The 21,880-nt window shown below is 42.2% G+C and overlaps 1 protein-coding gene across 1 annotated transcript in view; it reads left to right on the top strand.

Annotated features, from left to right (window-relative positions):
• ATG2B (autophagy related 2B) overlaps nucleotides 1-21,880 on the top strand; it is a 100,914-nt gene that overhangs the window by 40,242 nt on the left and 38,792 nt on the right. The window contains exons 11-24 of the mRNA XM_049769916.1: nucleotides 694-955; nucleotides 4,545-4,695; nucleotides 7,202-7,294; nucleotides 7,400-7,588; nucleotides 9,531-9,804; nucleotides 11,237-11,339; nucleotides 13,626-13,827; nucleotides 14,338-14,480; nucleotides 15,428-15,585; nucleotides 16,252-16,424; nucleotides 17,091-17,241; nucleotides 19,208-19,407; nucleotides 19,569-19,649; nucleotides 20,918-21,024. Of these exons, the coding sequence (XP_049625873.1) occupies nucleotides 694-955; nucleotides 4,545-4,695; nucleotides 7,202-7,294; nucleotides 7,400-7,588; nucleotides 9,531-9,804; nucleotides 11,237-11,339; nucleotides 13,626-13,827; nucleotides 14,338-14,480; nucleotides 15,428-15,585; nucleotides 16,252-16,424; nucleotides 17,091-17,241; nucleotides 19,208-19,407; nucleotides 19,569-19,649; nucleotides 20,918-21,024 (2,287 nt within the window). The remainder of the gene's footprint in view (nucleotides 1-693; nucleotides 956-4,544; nucleotides 4,696-7,201; nucleotides 7,295-7,399; nucleotides 7,589-9,530; nucleotides 9,805-11,236; nucleotides 11,340-13,625; nucleotides 13,828-14,337; nucleotides 14,481-15,427; nucleotides 15,586-16,251; nucleotides 16,425-17,090; nucleotides 17,242-19,207; nucleotides 19,408-19,568; nucleotides 19,650-20,917; nucleotides 21,025-21,880) is intronic.

Here is a 21,880-nt window from a genome sequence, read left to right as displayed (position 1 = left end):
TGGTTTTTGGGCCATACCCAGCCGTGCTCAGGGGTTACTCCTGGCTGTCTGCTCAGAAATAGCTCCTGGCAGGCACGGGGGACCGTATGGGACACCGGGATTCAAACCAACCACCTTTGATCCTGGATTGGCTGCTTGCAAGGCAAACGCTGCTGTGCTATCTCTCCAGGCCCTGACCCAGGTTTGATCCCTAATATACCATATGGTTTCCCAAGTCTGCCAGCAGTATTTTTCAGTGCAGAGCCAGGAGTAAACCCAGAGTATTGCCAGACTTGACAAAAAAAAAAAAAAAAAAAAAGAAAAAATATTAATTGAGGGAATGTTGGTCAGTCTCTACCTCTAACAAAACAGTTGTTCAGAAACAGGAAGATAAGAGAACTCAGTGGTAGAGCACCTACCCAGTGTCCTGGGACTGATTGCCATGTCCCCTTCCTCCCTCCTCTCTACCCCAGCTTGCATTTCAGGGACTAGGCATGAGACACCAGTATACCACTGGTGTCTTCCAAGTATTAAGAAAGGATCCTGGATATAAACTGTAGGAAGATTGTAGTGATTTTTGTCTTGTTTAAATACATTCTAACGTTTTTCTTACCACCTTAGAAGTAAAGCATAAGTGAATGTCTTAGAATATCGGAATTGTGTATTGTTGTGAAGCCTGACATCTAGGTACATAATTTTAATACTGTATTGCAGCTCTCCCTTCTAGGTCTGTTTCAGTGGATGAATCCAGGCCTGAACTTATTTTTAGAGTAGCTGTGGGAGCTCTTTCCGTTTCTGTGCTTCACATTGATCCTTTATCTCCACCCGATACATCATTGAACCTTAATCCATTGACTTCAATGGCGATGGCTTTCTTTACTTGTATAGAAAAGATTGATCCAGCAAGATTCTCAACCGAAGATTTTAAGTCTTTCCGAGCAGTATTTGCAGAAGCTTGTTCTCATGATCATCTTAGGTAAACTTATTTATTAATGATCCTTGAAAAAAGAAAAAGAAAAAAGAGAGAGAAACAAAATGTGAACCTCTGTTTCTAGCTTTCTACTTCTGTACATGTATTTTACTAATTCACATTTTATTTGAATTTTAGTTCAATGAGTGATACTTTCTTACAATATTGCTAAGATACTTAATGAAGTATTTTTTATTTAGATTATTTGATATATAAAGTAGTTTAGATTTAAGATAAAAATAATCTGGAGTTTTCTCAATTCTTTTATCCCTTGCTTTCCTCTTATGTTAAGAAATCAGCTCATCAGGGCTGGAGGGATAGCACAGCAGTAGGGTGTTTGCCTTGCACGCAACCAACCTGGGATGAACCCAGGTTTGATCCTCAGCATCACATATGGTCCTCCAGCCTGCCAGGAGCAATTTCTGAGCACAGAGCCAGGAATAATGCATGAGTGCCGCCGGGTGTGGTCCAAAAACCAAAAAGAAGAAGAAGAAAAAGAAATCATATCTCATTGAGACTTGCCTTGCACATGACCGACCTGGATTCAATATCTGGCATCCCATATGGCCCCCTGAGCACTGCCAGGAGTAATTTCTGAGGGCAGAGCCAGGAGTAACTCCTGAGCATCGCTGGGTATGATCCTCAAACAAAACCCTCTATGATAAGGGAGCCTGAGTGATAGAACAGCAGAGAGGGCTCTTGCCTGAAACACAACTAACCTGGGTTCTACTTCTGGAATCCCATATGCTCCCTCAAAGACTGCCAGGAGTAACTCCTGAGCATTGATTGCTATGCGTGCCCCCGACCCCCTGAAAATATAAAGAGGGGGGGAAAGACCAGAGAGATAATAAAGCAAATAAGACTCTTAACTTGCATGTGGCAGACCCAGAATCAATCCTCAGCATCCCATATGCTCCCCTGAGTGCAGAGCCATGAGTAACCTCTGAGCATCATCACCTGGTATGGCCCCAAACAAAGCAAAACTAAAAAGAAAAGAAATTACCACATTTTGTTATCATACAACATCACAGTCTTTTTTGTTAGTTAGTTTGTTTGTTTGTTTTGGGCCACTTCTAGCTGTGCTTGGGGCTGGCTCCTGACTCTGTGCTCAGGAATCATTCCTAGAGGGGTTTGGGGAGCAATATGGGGTGCTGGGAATTGAACATAAGCTGGCAAGCTGTACTGTCACTGCTGACCTACCTGCTATAATGTCACTCCTGCCCCATCACCATTAAAAACTTAAAATTATTTCTTATTGCTTCTGAATGAGTAAAGATGGGAAGTGGGAGTGAGAGTCAAATAAACTAATTGGAATACACTGAAAATAATCTATATTCACTCATACACTAGGGAAAAAAACTCCGTCTGTTCTAGAACTGAGAGACCACATTTTTAAACTCAATGACAACAAAAAGGCTTCTCTGACCTCAATTAAAAAAAAATAGATTTAAAATATCAAAGCTGCCTTACAGTATAGTCATGTATTGTAATCATGTTACATGCCAGATATATTCAATTGAAAATAATTAAAGCTGAGGTAGAAGTGATAGTACAGAAGTTACAATATTTTCCTTGCAATGCAAGCGATCTGATTCCAGTCTCTGGCATAACATGTGTGATCCTGAGCTCAAAGTAAAATCCTGAGCACCTCTGGGTGTGCTCCAGAACAAAACCCAAATTTTTTCTTTTTAATCAAAGCTTTTCAAATAGTTAATGATCTCCTCGTGGGTTGATTCATAATTGCTGAAGAAATCAATTTTATTTTAATTTTTAGTTTTAGGTCATACTCAGCAGTGGTCAGGGGACTTTATGGGATGCTGAGAATTGAACCCAGGTCATCCACACGCAAGGCAAGAGCCCTCCTCACTGTGCTATCTCTCTAGTGTCTGCAATTTTAAAAATAAAATACTGTGGATGTGCAGATAATACTTAACTTAATATGAAAGTGACTTCATTTAAGGCAGTTGTTTAAAACTCCTATACAGTAGTTTAGATATATATTTCTGTATTAATAAGTAATATCTGCATATAAACGGTATTTGGGTTTAATCATTAATTTGGGTTGGCTGTGTGTAAGGCAAGTGCTCTACCTGCTGTTCTATTGTTCTGGCTCGAGAAAAGATACTTCAGGCTTTTAAATTTTAACTTTTATTTTTAAAAATTGGGGGAGGGGCCAGAGAGATAGCATGGAGGTAGGGTGTTTGCCTTGCATGCAGAAGAACAGTGATTCAAATCTCATCAGTTCATATGGCCCCCGAACCTGCCCAGGACTGATTTCTGAGCATAGAGCCAGGAGTAACTAACCCCTGAGTGCTGCCAGGTGTGACCTCAAAGCCAAAAAATAAATAAATGAATAAAAAGTAAAAATTGTGTGCCAATAGATAGCATGGAGGTAAGACGTTTGCCTTGCATGCAGAAGGACGGTGGTTTGAATCCCGGCATTCCATATGGTCCCCTGAGCCTGCCAGGAGCGATTTCTGCATGTAGAGCCAGGAGTAACCCCTGAGCGCTGCCGGGTGTGGCCCCCCCTAAAAAAAAACCCAACAAAACAAAAATAGAAATTGGAGAGGTGGGCTGGAACAATAGTACAGCAGGTAGGGTACTTGCACATGGCCTACTCTGGCTTGATTCCTGACACCCCATATGGTCCTGGAGCCTGTAAAGAGTGATTCCTGAGTGCAGAGCCAGGAGTAAATTTTGAGCACTGCTGGCTGTGGCTCCTAAAAAAGGCAAAACATAATTTTTTGGGGTAGCCACATCCAGAAATGCTCAAGACTTACTGTAGGCTCTGTACTGTGGGACCATTTTGATCCTGGGGATTGAAACTGGGTTGGCTACATGTATGACGGGTGTCTTAACTGCTGTGCTATTGCTCTTACCCAATTTTAACTTTATAAAAATATAGTAGTTTTTTATATCTGGCAATAAAAGTGATTTTTATTAGGAACATAGTATATATAGCCAAATGAAGACTATTTTTTCTTTTTCTTTTTGGGACACCCCAGGATGCTCAGGTTTGCACTCAGGAATTATTCCTGGTGATACTCAGGGGACCATGTGAGATGTCAGGGATTGTAACTGGATTGACTATGCAACACAAACGCCCTACTATTGCTTTAGCCCTCTAAGAACAATTTTCTTTGTTTTGCTAGTGTCAAAATATCTCCCCCTAGGAAATACACCCACAAACAATACAAGCTACAAGTAGATCTTTATTGTGACTTCTCGACTGAGAATTTTAAAATACTGCATGGTGCTTTTAGATAATTTTAAGAAATTACTATAATTATTATATTTTACTATAATTATTGTAATTAGTAAAATTACTTATACTGTAGTCTGAATTTTAATATGTAGAAGGATGAGCTAGATCATTTTTCGTTCATAGAAAAAAATGAATTGATTTTACCATCAGATAATAAGAAATTTCAAGTAATCTTTTTGATTAATATCCTTAGGAAAATGTATTACTAACAGTTTGAAATTGGCAGAGTAAGTAGCAATGCTTAACATTTCCTGGAGTGTTATTTGACATCTTGTTTAATCTAAAAGTCTTCGTGAGTCTTCTTAAAGTGTTACGTTTGTCATCTATTAGGTTTATAGGTACTGGCATCAAAGTGTCCTATGAGCAGAGACAAAGATCGGCTGCCCGTTGCGTCAGTACCGATGTGTCAGTGGGGGACATGGAGCTGGTGGAGTGTCTGTTTCCCACTGACTCTCAGTCTGTGCCTCCTCACTACACAGAGGTGAGTGGTGCCCCTTAAAGTTGCCAGCAGGTATTGTGGAAGTGGCTGTAGTTGTTGATTTTTAAAGGTATTAACGCCATCTAGGAAAGCTTTATTTTTTTTAATTTAGTGATTTATTTTTATTTGCGCTTAGGTCATACATCCCAACATCCATCCTTCTCCAGTGTGTGTTTCGCACCACCAGTTTCATCAGTACCCTCCTATTCTCCCATCCCCAACCTGCCTCTCTCTGTGGTATATTCTCTCTTTCTCTTTCTCTCTCTCTCTCTCTCTCTCTCTCTCTCTCTCTCTCTCTCTCTCTCTCTCTCTCTCTCTCTCTCTCTCTCTCTCGCTCTCTCGCTCTCGCTCTCGCTCTCTCTCCTCTCTCTTCTCTCTCCTCTCTCTCTTCTCTCTCTTCTCTCTCTCTCTCGCCCCCCACTGTTTCAGCACCAATATCTTCACCAGTGATCACATCTCTCCAGCAGTGTCCACCACCCCAACCCCCCACATTTGTCTCCTGCCCACCAGTCTGAGGCAGAAGTTTTGTTTATTTGGTTTTTTAGGTTTTGGGCCGCACCCGGTGTCACTCAGGGGTTACTCCTGACTATGCACTCAGAAATTGCTCCTGGCTTGGAGGACTATATGGGAACAAAGGTCCGTCCTAGGTTAGCGCATGCAAGGCAAATGCCCTACCACTGTGCCACTGCTCCAGCCCCTATGAGGAACAGTTTTTAAAGTAGAATATATCAGGACTTTTTCATTTGAGTTGACTTGTGTATTTGTTTTGTTTGGGGGCTGTACTCAGTGGTGTTCAATGCTTGCTTCCAGGTACAGCTCAGTTCCCAGAGGCTTGAGGCTCAAACTCCAGCCTCCCACTTACAGACAGACAAAGCTTATGTTCCAGCCCTTAAGCTATCTCCCCAGCACCAAGTTGACTTGTTTTAAATGGCAAGTGGGTGATGGGACAAGTAGACTTGAGTTTGCTTTGTTTTTGTTTTTGTTTTTGGGCCACACCCAGTTGTACTCAGGCATTACTCTTGGCCCTGAGCTCAAGAATCACTCCTTGGGGGCTGGAGAGATAGCATGGAGGTAGGGTGTTTGCCTTGCATGCAGAAGGACGGTGGTTCGAATCCCAGCATCCCATATGGTCCCCCTGCCTGCCAGGAGTGATTTCTTAGCGTAGAGCCAGGAGTAACCCTGAACACTGCCAGGTGTAAACCCCCCCCCCAACACTGCCAGGTGTAACCCCACCCCCAACCCCGCAAAAAAAGAATCACTCCTGGCAGTCTCAGTGGGCCCATATGGGATGCTGGGGATCAAACCCGGGTAAGTTCCTTTAGATTCAGAAGAAATCTGTTATTCAACAAAATTCTTTGGACATTTTTATCATTATTATTTGGGAGTGAGTGGTATTTTGGACCACACCTTACAATACTCAGAGGCTGCTCCTAGTTTGGTGCTTAGGGGACCAGATTTTGCTGGGGATGAAACAGTATTGATTATATACAAGGCAGGCCCTTTAGCCCCAGGGCCATCTCTCTAGCACCAAAAGTTTCTCACCAAATATCTATTGTGTGCTAAGTCCTAAGATATGCAAAATGTCTTGTGTTCATTTGTATCAATCTGTTTTTGTTGTTGTTGTTTATTGTTGTGTATGTAAATATTTTAGGGGATTGCTATGTTACCCTAACCTGATTGGTGATTGTGCCCTACCCTAGGGTGTGACCTGGCATTCTGCCCCCACCCTAGGATAGTACCTGATTCTGCTTCCACCATTGGTTGGTATCTGATCCCGCCATTGGGTGGTACCTGATTCTGGGGGATAAAAACAAGGGTCTGTGGAAGGCCGGGGCTTTTTTGCTGGAACTGAGGCTGAGTCTTTGGACTTCATTCTTGTCCACCGAATAAAGCTAATATTTCCACAAGCCTGACTGTGAGCTGTTTACCCATCATTTCACCTCAGAACCGTTGGCTAGACAGGGTGGCAGACGCGTGCTCCAAGCTGGAAGAGAAAGGCCTCATCCTCCATCCCTCTATCAGTCAACCTCTTCAGGGACTGACTTGCAACAGTTTATTCTAATAACATTTTCTTTATTTGTAAAGCAGTGCTTACTTCAGGTTCTGAGCTCAGAAATTTTGGCAGGCTTGGGGAGCCAAATGGGATGCCGGGGATGGAACCCAGCCTTGTGCGAGGCAAATGCCCTCCCAGCTGTGATACTGCTCTGGCCCCTCCTCAAGAAGTTTTTCAAGCTATTAATGTAACATTGTTAGTTCTTTGCCTTTGTTTAGTATAGTTTCTAAGTAATATCTTGGATTTTTATTTAGAACCCTTACCTGCATTTTTGCACACAAGATACTATAAGTTGACTAATTTGTCAAAAATCCATATTATTAGTAGCAGAGGTAAAACTTAAAGCCAGCTTTCCTAAAAAAAAGATCTTAAAAAAAGTCTTACTATTGTGTTAGTTACATTGTTAACTCATGTGATTATGATATTTTAGCGTTTATCTCTATCTTTGTTTTTAAGCTTTTAATGTTTCATCCCAAAGAACGAACTGATTGTCACCCTCCATTGTGTCTTCAGCTTCATTACAAGCATTCTGAGAGTAAAGGACCCCAGGTAAGAAATCGTTGCCTTGAATTGAATTACAGTTTGTTAAAATTGTAAGTTGTTCACTTTGTAATACTATCAGCGATTACATGAATGCTTTCCTTTCATTACAAGGGTAATCAAGCGAGACTAAGTGCTGTTCCTCAGAAGGCTGAATTACAAATTAAACTAAACCCAGTATTTTGTGAGCTGGACATCAGTATTGTGGATAGGTTGAATTCTTTGCTTCAGCCACAGAAACTGTCTACAGTGGAGATGATGGCCTCTCACATGTATACTTCATATAATAAGCATGTTAGTTTGGTAAGTATTCAGAAACGGCAAGGGCCAGTCATAACTGTCTCAAGCTAATAGGATAATTGAGATAATTTCTTAGTTATATATTCCTAATAAATTAAAATGGCCTATATTATTTATTTGTAGTAACCAGAGAAATGGAAGTTTTGGGATATTCTTTTTTGGTGGCAGGTGCTCAGGGCTTATTCCTGGCTCTGCACTCAGGGATCACTCCTGGCAGGTACTTTCTGTTGAGCTGGGATTCAAACCAAGTTAGGCAGTGTATTAGGCATGAGAGTTCAGCTCATATCCAATCTCACTGGCCCTAATGGAGACTTAAGTGATGGTGGTGATGGTGGGTATGGAACATTCCCAGGGTTTCTCAGGGACTTCTCTGACACTGCTCAGGCATCACTCCTGGCATTTTTTTTCCCCCTTTTTGGGCTTTGGGACCATACCTAGTGATACTAAGGGGATGCTCCAGATTTTGTGTGCAGGGGTCACTCCTGGCAGTGCCACAGTGCTAAGGGCACTATCTTTGGCCTGGGATTAGCCTCTTGTAAGCACCTTAACTCCTTTACTATATCTTTGCTTTCCCTTACCAGCTGTAGACTGGTATTTTTTGTTTGTTTTTAGTTTTTAGTTTTTGGGTGGTTCTTGAGGCTCTGCACTCAGGACTTGGGGAGCCAACTGGGATGCTGGAGATCAAATCCAGGTCAGCTACATGCAAAGCAAGTGCCTTTCCTGCTGTGCTATTGCTCAGATGGAACCCTATTGTTTTCTTTTGGTTCTGGGCCACATCTGGCAGTGCTCAGGGGTTACTCCAGGCCCTGTGCTCAGGAATCAGCTCCTGGTGAGTTCAAGGGATCATATGGGATGCCAAGGATTGAATACCAGTTAGCTGTGTACAAGACAAAAGCCCTTCCTGCTGTGTTATCACTCTAATTCACTCAAGTAGAAATTTTAAAAATAAACTATTTTTAATTTGCTAATATACTGAGTGAAATTTTATGTGACCTTGTAAATGATGGGCATAAAAATGGTTCAATAACTTTAAAATTAAATGAAAAAGTAGAATAAGTTTACCATATAAACTTTTTGCAACTTAGAATGGATGTACAGAGGAAGAATGAATAGATACTGGAGCAATAGTTCAGCGGGATATCTGCTTTCCTTGCACACAGCCAACCACAGTCACATCTGGCATCCCATTTGGGCCTCTGAGCACTTGCCAGGTGTTCTGCATGCAGCATCAGGAATAACCCCGGAGTATCCTCTTGTGTGGACCAAAATCTGAAAAAGAATGGATTAGCCATATACCATTTGGTAATGTGGATATCAGAATAATTGAATTAGGTTTTCTTTTCTTTTTTTGTGTTAATATTTTAAACAATATTATCTTCACAAAATTTTATTCTTATTTAATAAACTATTAAGCCACCTATAAAATGTAGCCCTTGTGTGCATTTTAATTTTAAATTTTAAGGGACTGGAGAGATAGTACACAGGTATGGTACTTGCCTTATACATGATTAACCCAAATGGTCCTCTGAGCCCTGTCAGTAATAGGCCCTGAGCATCTCCAGGTGTGGCCCCAAACAAAAAAATGAGAATATAATTTATATTATTGTGTTTTTGGCTATTTATTATAGAGGAATTTTTTGTTTTGTTGATTTGTTTTTTGTGGAGACCCACATCTGATGGTGCTCAGGCTTTGCTCCTGATTTTGCTTAAGGATGACTCATGGTGACCTCAGGGAACCAAATCGGATCCCAGGAATCAAACCCAGTTGTACATGTACAAGACAAGTGTCTTAGGTGCTGTACTATTGCTCTGGCCCTTACTTTAAATTACTTTAATGATTTATTCTGAATAAGTAAATAGCGAGCATACATTTTGTAATGTTGAATACCAGTGTCATTTTTGTTTGCTTAATATTTTTGCCATATTTTGGGTTTCTGTACTTTAGCACAAGGCTTTCACCGAAGTATTTCTAGATGATACCCATAGTCCTGCAAATTGTCGAGTATCGGTACAAGTTGCCACACCAGCATTGAACCTTTCTGTTCGCTTCCCAATACCTGATCTTCGGTCAGACCAAGAAAGAGGGCCGTGGTTTAAGAAGTCCCTCCAGAAGGAGATCCTTCATTTAGCATTCACAGATCTAGAATTCAAGACTGAATTTTTAGGAGGCTCAACTCCAGAACAAATGAAACTGGAACTTACCTTTAGAGAACTAGCAGGTAAGGTTTAACTTGCCTGTGATCGTACCAGATGACAAACAAGCAAGTGCTTCTATGACTGAGTCCAAATGTAACACATGTAAAGAGTGACGACTTTTCCTCAGTATTGCATTCAGGAATGTGATAGATCAGTTTTTGAAATGAAATTACAGGATGTGATATGTCAGTTTTAGGAAAGGAAATTACATAGTGGCTCTTTCACTTTGTTAAGATGCTTTTCTTTTTTTTTTCCCTTTTCTTTCTTTTTCTTTTTTTTATTTATTTAGTTTTGTTTTTTTTTTTTGGGGGGGGGGCAAACCTGGCAGTGCTCAAGGACTCCTTTTGGCTCTGTGCTCAGAAATTATTCCTGGCAGACTCAGGGGTCCCTATTGGGATACCGGAGATTGAACCTGGGTTGGCTGCATGCAAGGCAAACTCCCTCCCTGCTGTGCTATCACTCTGTGCCCATCACACCTTTCTGTCACCACCTTCTTCTGTTATTAGTCCTCTCTGCAATAACCTTCCCCTACCAGATTCACTTGCCAAGTCTCCCCATGGAAATTGGTTACAGTTCCTTTCCCTTTTGTGAGCATCTATCAGAAGGCAGAATTAAGGCAGAGATACTTAGCATTGACAGTTGTCCACTGACTATAAATAGTTCTTAGGATGTATCCCTGTCTCCCATGGGAGAGAACTCATTCTAGGGAGAACTAATTCACTCTTCATTTGGAAATGGAATGGAAACCACATGGATAGGGTTAGTGTGAAAAATTATTCCGAGTATGTTTGTCATAATATAGACTTTACAAATGTGATTATTGGGCTCACATATAGTGAGTAAGGTGTTTACCTTGCACATGGCCCAGGTTTGATCCCTAACACACCAGATGGTTCCCTGAACCTGCCTGTACTGATCCTTGAGCTCAGAGCCAGGAGTAAATTCTGAACATCTCCAGATGTGGCCTTCTCTCCCCCAAATGTATTTCTAGCTTAAGAAATTTTTTTGTTTTTATTTTATGGGCCACACCCAGTGGTGCTCAGGGGTTACTCTTGGCTCTGCACTCAGAAATCACTCCTGGCAGCTCAGGGGACTATATGGGATGCCGAGGATCTAACTTGGGACTGTCCTGGGTCAGCCATGTACAAGGAAAACACTCTACCACTGTGTATCACTCTGGCCCAACTAAGAAATTTTTATGAATGATCATTAAGTGATTTTTATAAAACATTAACTGTTAAATTTACTATGTATGATAAGTACCTTCCACATTAAATATTAGTACTGAGGAATTTCAATAAAAATCTCTTATCTACTCATCCCATCTCCTCATCTGTCACTCCAACAAGAACAAAGGAATAAGTAATGTAGAGACATGGCAAGTTTCTAAGGAGAAAAGTTGTTTTCCAGGACTTCAGATGAAAATCATTCAGTTGGTATATCTCGCTTTCCTAGGTTCATTCCAGGAAGATAAAGGAGAACCAGCTATTAAGTTTTTCCATGTTTCTAGTGGCCTAGATGGAGATCCTTCATCCTCAGATGACTTTGATTGGCCACGGTAAGTAAACTAATATATGTGCAAATTTCATGAGATTTTCCTTTTGAAAATTAACTGCTATAGTTCTTTTCCAGTCTTCTGGCTGTTCATTGTGTACTAAAAAGGCCCAACGCTGATGTGAGAACCCAAATAAGGGTACAAAAATTAAATCAGAAATACATATTGGTACTCACTCAGCTATGACTGTGATATGTTAGGCATTGTGAGACGTGGTAGGATAAATTCATTCTCTAGCTTTTCTTTTTTCTTTTTTTTAGAGGGAGTAGATAATACAGTGGTGCCCAGGGCTGATTCCCAGCTCTGCGCTCAGAGATCATTCCTGGCAGGGCTCAGGGGACCATATGGTATATCAAGGATTAAATCCATATTGGCGACATGCAAGATCTACTCACTGTACAATCTCTCAGCCCCTTATTCTATTCAAATTAGAGGGACAAAAAAGTGTCAACCATTTGAGAACTAGTTCAAGACCAGAAGAGATGTCATGTCTCTGTTGTCAAATAAATTATCTGGTCACTGGTTGTTTGTGAACAAAGTTTTCATAAACTTCCTGGCATCAGTAATTTTTTAAAGTTATACCAGGTGGCTTCAGTGTTCTTTTTTTTTTTTTTTTTTTTTTTGGTTTTTGGGCCACACCCAGTAACACTCAGGGGTTACTCCTGGCTATGTGCTCAGAAGTTGCTCCTGGCTCGGGGGACCATATGGGACACCGGGGGATCGAACCGCGGTCCGTCCAAGGCTAGCGCAGGCAAGGCAGGCACCTTACCTTTAGCGCCACCGCCCTTCAGTGTTCTTAAAGAGCTTCTGCTTCATGATTTTGTGTGTGTGTGTGTGTGTGTGTGTGTGTGTGGTTTTTGGGTCACACCCAGCAGTGCTCAGGGGTTATTCCTGGCTCCAGGCTCAGAAATTGCTTCTGGCAGGCACGGGGTACCATATGGGATGCCGGGATTCAAAACGATGACCTGCTGCATGAAAGGCAAACGCCTTATCTCCATGCTATCTCTCCGGCCCCTGCTTCATGATTTCTTAGATTAAATAGTTCCTTCAGTTCATTTTGCTTGATAAAGGGGCTTCGGTTTTATTTTAATTAAGCTTCACATTTTGGTACTTATGCTTCATCTGAAAGCCTGTATAAATGAGAGTGATCTTTTTGGTGCCATTTGTCAAGCTCTCTGGCGTCTGAGCAGAGCCTTTTCATCAGGAACGGTTAAGGCTTCAGTTAGATTTCTAGATGCAAGGTCATATATCAGTTGGCAGGTTTCCTGGCCTCAAAGTATTTCTGTTGTTGTACTGTTTGTGTGGGGACAAGCATCATGATGGTCTCTTGGAGTCTAGACCCAGTTCTCCAGTATTTATGGTTCCAGAAAGTTTCACTTAGTTTAAGTTGAGAATTCAGGGTCCAGAGCAATACACAGCAAATATGGCATTTGCCTTGCACATGGTGAACTCTGGTTCGATCCCTGCCAACCCATATAGTTCCCTGTCCTTGCCAAGATTGATTTCTGAGCTTAGAGCCAGGAGTAACCCCTAAGCACTGGCAAGTGTGACCCCCCCCACCAAAAAAAGTCATAGCTGGGGGCCAGAGCCATAGTACAGTGGGTAAAGTTCTTGCCTTGCATGTGACTGAGCCAGGTTTGCTCCCCATTATATCATATGGTTCCACAGCACTGCTGTTTTTCACTCAATGATTCTTTTTTTCTTTCTTTCTTTCTTTTTTGGGGGGATGGGGTTCACACCTGGCAGCTCTCAGGGGTTACTTCTGGCTCTGCACTCAAAAATTTCCCTTGGCAGGCTCAAGGGACCATATTGGATGCCAGAAATCAAATCACTGTCTGTCTTGGGTTTGCCACTTGCAAGGCAAATGCCCTGCTGCTGTGCTATTTCTCCCGCCCCTCACTCAGCGATTTTTGAGTACATAGTTGGGAATAACTCTTGAGCACTGCCAGGTATGACCCCCCCAAAATAAACAAACAAACAAGTAAATTAATAAATAAAAAGAAGTTATGGCAGATATTAGGAAATTTCAGGATCTAGTCTAGTTCACAAGGAAAAGGCCAAAATCCCTTATCTGATTAAGAGAACCTGATTCTGATGCCTACAAAAGGTAATAGATACCAAAACACTCTTCACCTTTTCCCAGCTCTACCCAGTGATGGCAGTAGAATAGGCTTTTTAGTCAATCCAGTCCAGGCCAAGGCCGCTTGGTCGGGTATTTGGTATAAACATAGGAGGCAACCATAGATGTTGACTTTAGTTATTCATTTTTCCAATTGTCTTTGTGCTCAGGATTGTACTGAAGATCAATCCCCCAGCTATGCATTCCATCCTGGAGAGGATCGCTGCTGAGGAGGAAGAGGATGAGGAAAATGATGGGCACTATCAGGAGGAAGAGGAGGGCGGCGCCCACTCCCTCAAGGACGTCTGTGACCTCCGAAGACCAGCCCCATCACCCTTTTCCTCTCGCAGAGTGATGTTTGAAAATGAACAGGTACTGCTAGCGTGTGCACTGGTAGTGGCATCAGGGGTACCTGGTCTCTCTCCTGTATCAGCAGCTTTAATGGTCCAGCTTTTAAAATTACTCGCTGGGCTAGATTTGTTAGATTTTTAGCTCCATGATGGAAGGAAGACTTTTTGTTATTGTTGTTAAAATTAGGTTATATGCTTCTTTATTTGTTTACAGAGCCATGTTTAGGACAGGGTAGGAAGATGGTACAACTATCTTTTAACACAAAATGCTCATTTGTTGGAACTACTTTTTTGTCTGGTTTTGTTTTGATTTTGGGGGTCACATCTAGCATTCTCAGGGGTTACTACTGGTTCTGAACTCAGTCAAGAATTACTTCTGCTGTGGTGCTGGGGACCATATGGGGTCCTGGGGAATTGAACATGGGTCAGGCAATAGTTGAGCATCCTACCCACTGTACTATCGCTCCAGCCCAAGATAGAATGCTCATTTGATGAATTGGTTTTTGTTTTGAACACTAAACTGTTGTTTTAGATGGTGATGCCAGGTGACCCTGTGGAAATGACAGAGTTTCAGGATAAAGCAATCAGCAATTCTCACTACGTACTGGAACTTTCGTTACCCACTGTTCATATAACACTACCTAATAAAAGTTTTTATGAGAAGCTTTATAATAGGTAAGTTTAAACACAGTTTGTTAAGTCTTTAGGGTTGGACTTTAGTGCCTGACCTCTTTTATCTATGTGTGTTTGTGGTCTCTCATCATGGTGTTCTCTGTAAGGTGTTGATAGAATCAGAGCCTTCTCATGAGCCTTTTGTTACAGTGTCCTCACTGTGTGTTAGACAATTGGCTTATTTGCATGTGTGATATTCTTCCCTTCATCTTTCTATTGGCTATGCCTTTTGACACCTTACCAGTCCAGGGCCCTACTCTCTTGTCATACTATGTGTCATGTGCAGTGACTTGAAGAGGGGGCTGCCAGAGGCTGGGGTTGAGTCTATATACAAGAGCATGCCTTCCTTGGGGGCTGGGCGGTGGCGCAAGAGGTAAGGTGCCTGCCTTACCTGTGCTAGCCTTGGACAGGACCGCGGTTCGATCCCCCGGTGTCCCATATGGTCCCCCAAGCCAGGAGCGACTTCTGAGCACATAGCCAGGAGTAACCCCTGAGCGTCACCGGGTGTGGCCCAAAAACCAAAAAAAAAAAAAAAAAAAAAAAGAGCATGCCTTCCTTTTTCTATTTTTGGACTATACCTGACAGTACTCAGGGCTGACCTCCTGACACAGATTTGGGAACTTTTGGTTACTATTTTACCACCCCTCCAGCACGTAGGGGCCATGTGGTGCTGCGGATGAGTTATTTCTCTGATCCTAGGTGGGTATATCTGTGTATATTTGTGGGGTGGGATCACTTTCCTTGCTATTTGGTCCAGTTGTGCTGGTGGAATTGCTCAGTACCTCAGGCCTTGCTCGAGGGGTTATCAGGGCTGTCCCCAGTGACCTATCCCTAGAACACACAGCCACAGCTTGCCTGGCATGTGCTTCTTTGAACAGTCTTCCCAGCCTGAGTGGAGTAGTTTTTAGCTTACTTTAAGTCATGGTCTTATGTTTGACTTGTGTCTGTAGGATATTTAATGACTTGCTGCTGTGGGAACCAACAGCTCCTTCACCAGTGGAAACTTTTGAAAATATTTCCTATGGTATTGGACTTTCAGTAGCCAGCCAGCTGATCAATACCTTCAACAAAGATAGTTTCACTCCATTTAAGTCTGCTGTGCACTATGGTAATGTATTTGAATTTGCCTGAGTATTAACTTATCAGGTTCAGTAATTATGTAATCAAGTTTGTCATTCTCTCCTTGATCATAACTATTATTTCTTTTAGTAATTTATAATATTTTCCACTTCTGTTTGCATATGCAGGATTTTTGTTTGTTTGTTTTGTTTTTGGGTCATACCCAGCAGCACTCGGGTTACTCCTGGCTCTATGCTCAGAAATCACCCCTGGCAGGCACAGGGGACCATATGGGATGCCTAGATTCGAACCATCGTCCCTCTGCATGAAAGGCAAACACCTTACCTCCATGCTATCTCTCCAGCCCCTACAGTTTTTATTTTAGCTTTTTTTAAGTTCTTTTTTTTGTTTGTTTTTAGGTCACACCTGGTGATAGTTTATTTTTATTATACTGCCAGATTTACTTTTTATTATTTTTGGTTTGGGGGTCACACCTATTGACGTTCAAGGCTTACTACTCCTGGCTTTCCCTTCAAGGATCACTCCTTGAGTGGTGGAGTGGTGGGTTCGAGGACCATGTGAGGGTATTGGGGATCCAACCCCAGTTGCCCAGGTGCAAGGCAAACATCCTGCCAGCTGAACTCTTGCTTTGGCCCCAAACTATTATTTTAGTAAACTATCAGTACTATAAATTATGACCATTTATTTCTCATAGATGAGGAAAGTGGATCTGAAGAGGAGACTTTGCAGTATTTTTCTACTGTTGATCCCAACTATCGTTCCCGTAGGAAGAAAAAACTAGACTCCCAAAACAAGAACTCGCAGAGTTTCCTCTCAGTTCTTCTGAGTATTAATCATGGGCTAATGGCAGTATTTACAGATGTCAAGGTAAGTACACACAAAGGTGTTTTCAAGTATGTTTGCTTTGAAACCCACTGTGTTCTGTAATCCAAAAATTGAGGTAGAATCAGTTTGTTTGAGTAGCAGACGAAGATCCCAGTTTTGATGATAGCAAGTCTGAGAGTCCAGCTTTCATTGCAGATGTGAAGGCAAATGGTAAATGTACTTCCCCTTTGGAAAAGGCTGATTTTTCACCTAATGTGTCAACTAGTGGGTTCTTTGTTTTTAAGGAGAATGAAGCACAGGAATTCCTGTGGCAGAAGAGACCCTCACATAGCACTGAACAATGAAGAACCACCACCACCACCCCTTGGTTGCTGTGGTTACAAAACTGGGGAACTTCTGCATGGTTATGATTCTCTCTGAGAGTCACACACTCTGAGAAGTTGCTGGGAGTTTCACTCAGCAACACTATCAGGACCAGGTTTGGCACCCGAGGCAGTGTGATCTCTGACAGCCTGATGCTTGTGAGACTGGCATCTGTAGCCATCTGGCCACTTCCTGGGTCCTGAGACCTGCCCTGAATTCCACCAATTTGGGTGGCTCAAGCATCAGGCTACTCTTCCACCACAGGCGTCTTTTTAGTGGCATTCAGAAGAGTATCCCAGGGGTATAGTTACTTAACTAATGACTCTTTCTCTGTCTTCTGGCTAGCAAGAAAATGGAGATCTGCTGGCAAACAAGCATGGTGAATTCTGGTTCGAATTCAGTGGTGGCTCATTGTTCTGTGTGACAAACTATGAAGGTTTCGATGACAAGCACTACATCTGCCTCCACACTAGCAGTTTCAGTCTGTACCACAAAGGTAGGAGAAACATGGTGGTGTGTCTTGTACCCCTGCTTAAATGTGCTGAAATTCTGTTTACTTAAAGAGCATTGAGGACAGAACTATGTTTTAGAGATTATTTTTTGCTATTCCTCTGGCCATGGAATACCTAATAGTAAGTTAGAAATTGAAATTTATTGCATTTTTATGACAATTTTATTGATACAATCCATATACCATACCATTCACCCATAAAATATATGCTTCAGCAGTGACTACTGTTTGACATAATTATGCAGCAACTATCCTAATCAACTTCAAAATATTTTTATTACCCCCCCCCCCAAAGAAACACTGCTCTCTTTAGCTGTAATTCACCCTTCACCCCCAATTCCCCAGACCAGTGGTCGGCAACCTGCGGCTTGCAAGCCATATGTTGTTCTTTATTTACACTTTTAATTTGGCTCTTCTGTGTGCCGGGCAGCCGCTCCAGGAGTCAGGACTCTGTTCCTAGCCTCTGTCAGTGCGCGACCTGTGTGGCTCTCAAAATAAATTTTAATTGTGGTTTTGGCAAGATTTGGCTCAGTTGAAAAAAAACGTTGCCGACCACTGCCCTAGACCTAAACAATCAATATCCTGTCTTCTTAGTTTTGCATATTCAAAATGTTTCACATAAATGTAATCACACAATAGATAGTTTTTTGTAACTGGTTTCTTCCACTGACTTGATTATTTTGTGGGGACAGGGTTTGGGCCATACCTAGCAATACTCAGTGGCTATCACTAGTTCTCTTTTTAGGAGTGACTCGTGGCAGTGCTCGGGACATATCTGATGATGGGGATTGAACCAGAGCAGCTGCTTGCAGGGCAAGCTCTTTACTCCCTAGTTTATTTCATTGTATTTAAATGCCAGGGTTAAAAATACTGTTAAGGGCCTGGAGAGATGGCACAGCGGTGTTTGCCTTGCAAGCAGCCGATCCAGGACCAAAGGTGGTTGGTTCGAACCCCGGTGTCCCATATGGTCCCCCGTGCCTGCCAGGAGCTATTTCTGAGCAGACAGCCAGGAGTAACCCCTGAGTACCGCTGGGTGTGGCCCAAAAACCAAAAAAAAAAAAAAAAAAAATACTGTTAATAAATTCTTTTTTTTTTTGTTTGTTTTTTTTTTGTTTGTTTTTTTTTTTTTGGGCCACACCCTGTGAGGCTCAGGGGTTACTCCTGGCTATGCGCTCAGAAGTTGCTCCTGGCTTCTTGGGGGACCATATGGGACGCCGGGGGATCGAACCGCGGTCCGTCCTAGGCTAGCGCAGGCAAGGCAGGCACCTTACCTCCAGCGCCACCGCCCGGCCCTGTTAATAAATTCTTGTTCTGGGGCTGGAGTAATATCACAGTGGTAGGGTGTTTGTCTAGCATACAGATGACCAAGAGCAGACCCTGGTTTGATCCCTGGCATTCCATATGGTCTCCTGAGCCTGCCAGGAACAATTTCTGAGCGCAAAGCCAGGAGAAACTCCTGAGCACTGCCAGATGTGGCCCCAAAACAAAACAAAACAAATTTTTTTTTGTTCAAGTGTCACTTTTCTAGTATTTAAAGTCTTGGCTTTTGTTTTCAGTTGGGTGCTATTGTTGTTTTTGGTTTTTGGTTTTTGGGCCACACCCGTTTGGCGCTCAGGGGTTACTCCTGGCTATGTGCTCAGAAATTGCCCCTGGCTTGGGGGGACCATATGGGACGCCGGGGGATCGAACCGCGGTCCTTCCTTGGCTAGCGCTTGCAAGGCAGACACCTTACCTCCAGCGCCACCTACCCGGCCCCCAGTTGGGTGCTATTACTCATGCCCATATTAGAAAGCTATGGATTATTACCAAAAGAATTTTCATTTAGTTATCTCCAGATTTTTGTTAGAATCATTGGAAATATGTGGACTTGTGTTTGGAATTACACAAGGCCATGTACTAATGTCAAGCACTCTTTTTGTTCTGTTTTTGCCTTGTAATGTGGTTGCTGCAGGTATAGTGGATGGGGTGGTGCTCCCCACAGAAACACGCCTGCCCAGTGTCAACCGCCCTCATTGGTTGGAACCTACTATTTATTCCTCTGAGGAAGATGGTGTCAGCAGAGCTTCCACAGATGGTGTTGGAGGAGACACTTTAAATATGCTCTCTGTCGCCGTCAAAATCTTATCTGATAAATCAGAGTCCAACACAAAGGTTTGTATTTTTTTTTTTTTACTTCTGTGGCATTGGAAGTACATGCTCTTGATTTGATTAGATAAAAAGAAAAATGGCACCTAGTGGAATTGCATAGAAAACATTCTGAAGTCCAGGGTTCTGAGGATGCTAACTGTAGTTCTTTGTGTCCCTCTGCACAGGAATTTCTGATTGCGGTGGGCCTTCGAGGAGCCACCCTCCAACACAGAGTGCTGCCTTCTGGGCTCAGCTGGCATGAGCAGGTAGGGACAGCTTCTTTCAACTTCTCCTGCAATAGACACATGGGAAAATGCCCAGATGGAAACTCTTTAGCTCACCTTTGAAAGGGAAGCTGATAGTTTTCCATGACACCTCTTGGGGTAGAGTGGGACACCGTCACAAACCCAGAGCAATAGGCTTTTTTACTTGTTTGTCTGCTTTTAGGGCCATACCTGGCTATGCTTTGTTGTTGCTCTTGGTTCTGTTCTCAGGAATTATTCCTTCTGGGTTCAGGATATGTTATGGGATGCTGGGGCATCAAACCCTGGTCATCCACACTGAAGAAAAATGCCCTTCCTCCTGTACTATTACTACAACTCTGATTCTTTACTTTAAAGTCTGGGCACTGAACATTTTAGATCAAAGATTTCTTTTCCATAAAGCATTTAGAAAACATCAACTCACTCTCTTTGTACCAATCAGAATATGACTAATTGACTAGCTGTATGGGAAAGATTTAGTCTCACCTTCCAATTTGTTCTTCTATCAGTGTTCCTCAGAGGCAGCTACTGGCTTAATACTTGGGGTTCACTACTGGCTCTGCTCAGGGTACCACATAGTGTGGGGAATCAGATCTGGTGTTCCTGTTGAGTTATCTTCTGGTCCTTCTTATTTGCTTATGCTAGAAAGGGGAGAATTGATGCTGGTGAGGGGCCTGAGACTGGTATCAGATAAGGAAAAGGAACTTCTTTCAATGATAAATCACATAGAAAACTAGAAGGTTGGGGCCGGGCGGTGGCGCTAAAGGTAAGGTGCCTGCCTTGCCTGCGCTAGCCTTGGACAGACCTCGGTTCGATCCCCCGGTGTCCCATATGGTCCCCCAAGCCAGGAGCAACTTCTGAGCGCATAGCCAGGAGTAACCCCTGAGCGTTACCGGGTGTGGCCCAAAAACCAAAAAAAAAAAAAAAAAAAAAAAAAGAAAACTAGAAGGTTGGCTTTAATAGTCTGCATAATTTGTTATTTTTAGGAATGTGAAGATATACCTACTTTATTAATTGTATATGATTTTTTGCGGTGTGTCATTACAGTTGTTGGATGGACCTTTTTATTTTAAATTCTAGTGGTGCAAATATTTTTTAAAATAAATTCCTTAAAAGTGATGACTTTGTTTCTTTTAGCATTATAATTTCCCTAAAAATAGTTATTTTTCCTAGCATTAAAAGTTGAGCTATTTTGCTTTCTACTGGTTTTAAGATATATCAAACAATTTTTTTCTTCTAAAGCAGAGCAATTTATATTTTTGTGACTATAGATTTTATACTTCTTGAATATTGCTGACGAACCTGTCCTGGGATACAACCCTCCAACTTCATTTACCACTTTCCACGTCCATCTCTGGAGCTGTGCTCTTGATTATAGGTTAGTTCACAAACAGAAAAATTAAGTTTTATGTATTTAAAACATGTACTAAGGTATCGAAAAAATGACATGGTTTAGCAGAATATTAGTTCAGAATGCTCTTTATAATGGATTTCTGCCTCAGGAAAAAAAAACACAAGATGGTCTCACCTGTGGACTAGGCAATAACTAGGTAAGGAAATGTAGTGTAGCAAAGGGGGATGCCAAGATCACCCCAGGCCCCAGAGCATAGTGAGGAGAGCAGAGAAGGAAAGAAATCAAGGGGTGAAGGAAGAAGATGAGAAAGGGAAGTAATGAAGGAACAGGGTCGGGGCTTCAGCCATTTTGGTGATGTGGGTGTGTGCTCCAGCTGTATGTCCCAAGCACAGACTCAACAACACTGCAAACATGAGATCTAAGTTGCAGCCACAGAACTTTGTGAGATACCTGTCCAAGTGGCACATAGGTCGGTGGACATGGAAGGTTGGGGTGGAGGAGTGTGGGAGCGCTGATGGAGGGAAGTTAACAGTGGTGGTGGGATTGGTGTTGAAATATTGTATACTTAAAACTTAGCCATCAGTAACTTTGTAAATCACAGTTTTTTGTTTGTTTGTTTGTTTGTTTGTTTGTTTGTTTTTTACTCTTTGGGCCACACCTGGCGGCACTTAAGGGTTATTCCTGGCAGGCTGGGGGACTATATGGGATTCCAGAGATTAAACCAGGGTCAGCTGCATGCAAGGCAAACGTCCTTCCCGCTACGTCGTTATTGCTCCAGCCCTAAGTCACAGTTCTTTAACTAAACAAAAATAATTTTTAAAAAAGAAACATATAAAGGACTCCTGTCTATAATTGGTTGAGATGTGTTGCCTTTTTTTTA

This window comes from Suncus etruscus, chromosome 3 (genome assembly GCF_024139225.1).
Source record: "Suncus etruscus isolate mSunEtr1 chromosome 3, mSunEtr1.pri.cur, whole genome shotgun sequence".
Classification (NCBI taxonomy): domain Eukaryota; kingdom Metazoa; phylum Chordata; class Mammalia; order Eulipotyphla; family Soricidae; genus Suncus; species Suncus etruscus.
Note: the sequence above shows the minus strand (reverse complement) of the source record. Positions and strands in the feature narration are given on the sequence as shown.